The sequence below is a fragment of the Eimeria necatrix genome, genomic scaffold, assembly GCF_000499385.1.
Source record: "Eimeria necatrix Houghton genomic scaffold, Enh_scaff512, whole genome shotgun sequence".
In the NCBI taxonomy this organism is placed as follows: Eukaryota; Apicomplexa; class Conoidasida; order Eucoccidiorida; family Eimeriidae; genus Eimeria; species Eimeria necatrix.
Genome location: NW_013654388.1, coordinates 1 through 3,430, shown reverse-complemented (window position 1 = coordinate 3,430; position 3,430 = coordinate 1). Strand labels below are relative to the sequence as shown.

Below are 3,430 nucleotides of genomic sequence, written 5' to 3'. Positions count from 1 at the left end.
GGGGCCCTAGGGGGCTCTAAAAGCGGCAAATTTTGCGAATTAAACATTTAATTAATAATTAAATTAAAAATAAATGCATTTAGAGCCCCAAAAGGCTGAAAATGGCGCAGCGAGCCCCTGCGGCCAGAAGCCCGCGCCTTCCCCGGAGCAAAGTGCACCATTTAGAGCACATTTGAGCTACAGTTGCTAACTTTGAAGAATATTTCAATAACTAATCAAATAAACTTCAATAAAATAACTAAAAAGTGGAATATTTGCATCTTTTTGGAGTTTTGCAGCCCCAGTTGCCTCAAAAAGGTACTTTTTAATGCCATTTCCGAGTGTTTTCTCCCCTCTTTACTCTCCCCGCTGTTCTTGAGGCTGCATTTGTTAAAAACTTTTTAAACTTTGAGACAGGCTGCGCATGCATGCATGCATGCATGCATGCATGCATGCATGCATGCATGCATGCAGGACCACTGGAGGTCCACTGGACCACTCCAGTAAGAAAGAGAAGGCGCAGCAAAAAGCCCAATTCTGGGGCCCCCAGGGGCCCCCAGAGCCCCCTAAGTATCCTTTGGGGGCCCCTATGTACCCTTTGGGCCTTAGGGGCCTCCTCTTGGGCCTTTAGGGCCCCCCAGGGGCCCCCGGGGGGCCCCCAAAACTCCCCGGGGGCCCCGATGAGGCCCCCCATATAACCCTGGGGGCCCCCTTGGGGCCCCAAAATACCCTTGGGGCTACAGAGTGCCCCTCCTCTGCTGCTGCTGCTGCTGCTGCCTCCTTTGCTGCTGCTGCTGCTGCTGCCTCCTTTCCTGCTGCTGCTGCATGCATGCAACCCCCCATGCCAGCCCGCACGCATGCATGCATGCACGCATGCATGCATGCACAAACGCATGCAAGCCTACATGCACGTACGCATGCATGCATGCAAGCCTGTACGCATGCATGCATGCATGCAAGCCTGTACGCATGCATGGCATGCATGCATGCATGCATGCATGCATGGGGCTAGAGGGGCGTGAGTAGCCTGAGGGCTGCGACGGGTTTGGGGGCGGGGCTGTCAGAGGGGTGTTTGGAAAGATCTTTTTTTGCACTTTTTGTTTCTTCTTCTATTTCTCTTTTGGGGCCTCTTTTTAAAGGCCTTTTTGTCAATTCCAAAACATTTTCCAAACTGTAAAACCCAAACAAATCCAACAGCTGCCGCGCCTCTTCTCTGATTTCGCACACGCGGCAGTACACGGGGCCCTGGGGGCCCCCCGGGGGCCCCCCGGGGGCCCCCGGGGGCCCCCCGGGGGCCCCCCGGGGGCCCCGCGGGGCCCCCAGGGGGCCCCCGGGGGGCCCCTTTCTTAGGACTATGTTCTTGACGGCGCATGCAGAGATGCACTGAGCAACAGCTTCAACGAATTTGGGGAAGTTCAGCCGGCCCTGAGAAAGAGAAAATAAAGAAATAAAGAAAAGAATGAGAAATTAAAAAGAAAAAAAGGATTATAAAAAGAAATAAAAGAATTTTCTAAAAAGAAAAAATGGATTATAAAAAGAAATGAAAGAATATTTAAAGACTAACGCGAAAAAAAGCAAAAAAAAACCGCCCCAGCGACCCCAAACAGCCCGCGAGGGTTTAGGGTTTAGGGTTTAGGGTTTAGGGTTTAGCTGTCCCACAGTTCCAAGTACTTCTTCCTTTGGGGCTTCTTCGCCCTCAGCAGCTCCGGGGGCCCCCTGACCATCTGGGGGCCCCTGGGGGCCCCCCTTCCCCTTTCTGGGGGCCCCCTTGGGGGGCCCCTCCGGGGGCCCCCCTTGGGGGGCCCCCCTGGGGGGCCCCCCCGGGGGCCCCCCCGGGGGGGCCCCCGGGGGGGGCCCCCCGGGGGCCCCTGATGACACAAGAGCTATTATTTTAGCTTCTCTTAAAGAAAGAAATCCGGGAACAATTCCGAGTTCTCTGAGCATTCGAATGAAAACTCCCAAAGACACAAAAGCTGTTTCTGCTGCTGCTTCAGTTTCTGTGCCATCTGGGGCGAGCAGCAGAGTTGTTGCTGCTGCTGCAGCAAGTGCAGCAGCAGCAGGCTGCTGCGCGGCCACGGCGAAGCCCCCGCGCCGCTGCAGCGTGCTGCTGCTGCTGCTGCTGCTGCTGCTGCTGCTGCTGCTGCTGCTGCTGCTGCTGCTGCTGCTGCTGCTGCTGCTGCTGCAGGGCTTCGGCACTTAGCTGCGAAAAAAGAAAACCGGAATTTTCTTTTTTCATATTTTTCAAAACCCTTTTCACCTTTTTGCAACTTCGCCACTTATTTGCTTTTATTTCAATTATTTATTTTATTTTATTTTATTTTATTTTATTTATTTTATTTTATTTTATTTTATTTTATTTTATTTTATTTTATTTTATTTTATTTTATTTTATTTTATTTTATTTTGTTTTATTTGTTAATTACAATATCACAACTGGGATACCTTTCCCTCCTTTGTGGCCCCAAACCCTAAACCCTAAACCCTAAACCCCAAACCCTAGATCCCAAACCCCACACCCTAAATCCCAAACCCTAAACCCTCAACCCTCAACCCCGAACCCTAAACCCTAAACCCCAAACCCCAAACCCCAAACCCTACACCCTAAGCCCCACACCAGAAGCCCCAAACCCTAAACCCTAAACCCTAAACCCTAAACCCTAAACCCTCACCAGATGCAGCATGTTCAAGTAGGCCAATTCCCTAACTGCTGGCAGCCACAAAAAAAGCGGCAAAACCCTCATAAAACCCTCGGGGCGCACTAAACCCTCGTCGGGCTCCACGCTGAACTTCTCGAAGAAATGCACCAACTAAACACACAAACCCTAAACCCTAAACCCTAAACCCTAAACCCTAAAACCTAAACCCTAAATCCTAGGCTCGAAAGCCGACACTCAGACCCTACGGGCCTCGAAGCTCAGAGCACAGAAACCCCAAAAACCCTAAACCCTAAACCCTAAACCCTAAACCCTCAACCCTTGTCAAGCGAAACCACAAAGCCCAGAAGCCGCAAATACCCTAACGCAGCGTAAACCCTAAACCCTGATCTACACAAACTCGAGCCCATAAACCCTAAACCCTAAAAAAGGGTAAAAGGAGCAAAACAGCGACCAAGACTGGAAAATAAACACAAAATGAAATAAAATTTTAAAAACCATTTTTCTAAAATTAAAAAGAATTAAAGAAATGAAATTAAAAATTAATGAAAAAGAAAATCATGAAAAAAAGAAAAGCCAATCAGACGCCTGTAGACTGAGAAAGGCCCCTACCTGAGGTTTAGGGTTTAGGGCTTAGGGTTTAGGGTTTAGGGTTTGCTGCACCTGGGCCTCGTCGCTGAGCAGCTGCTGCTGCAGCTTCAAGTCGAAGCAAAACCTTTTAAATGCAACAACAGTTAATCCCATTGGCACGCCTTAGGGTTTAGGGTTTAGGGTTTAGGGTTTAGGGTTTAGGGTTT

At 49.9% G+C, this 3,430-nt stretch overlaps 1 protein-coding gene across 1 annotated transcript; it reads right to left on the bottom strand.

Moving 5' to 3' along the window:
- Nucleotides 1-987: 987 nt before the first annotated feature.
- ENH_00060000 (hypothetical protein) lies at nucleotides 988-2,786 on the bottom strand (the record flags this gene model as incomplete). Its single annotated transcript, XM_013581918.1, has 4 exons — nucleotides 988-1,404; nucleotides 1,639-1,847; nucleotides 2,056-2,179; nucleotides 2,649-2,786. 4 exons carry the CDS (start codon nucleotides 2,784-2,786, stop codon nucleotides 988-990), a joined length of 888 nt encoding a protein of 295 aa, XP_013437372.1.
- Nucleotides 2,787-3,430: the final 644 nt, after the last annotated feature.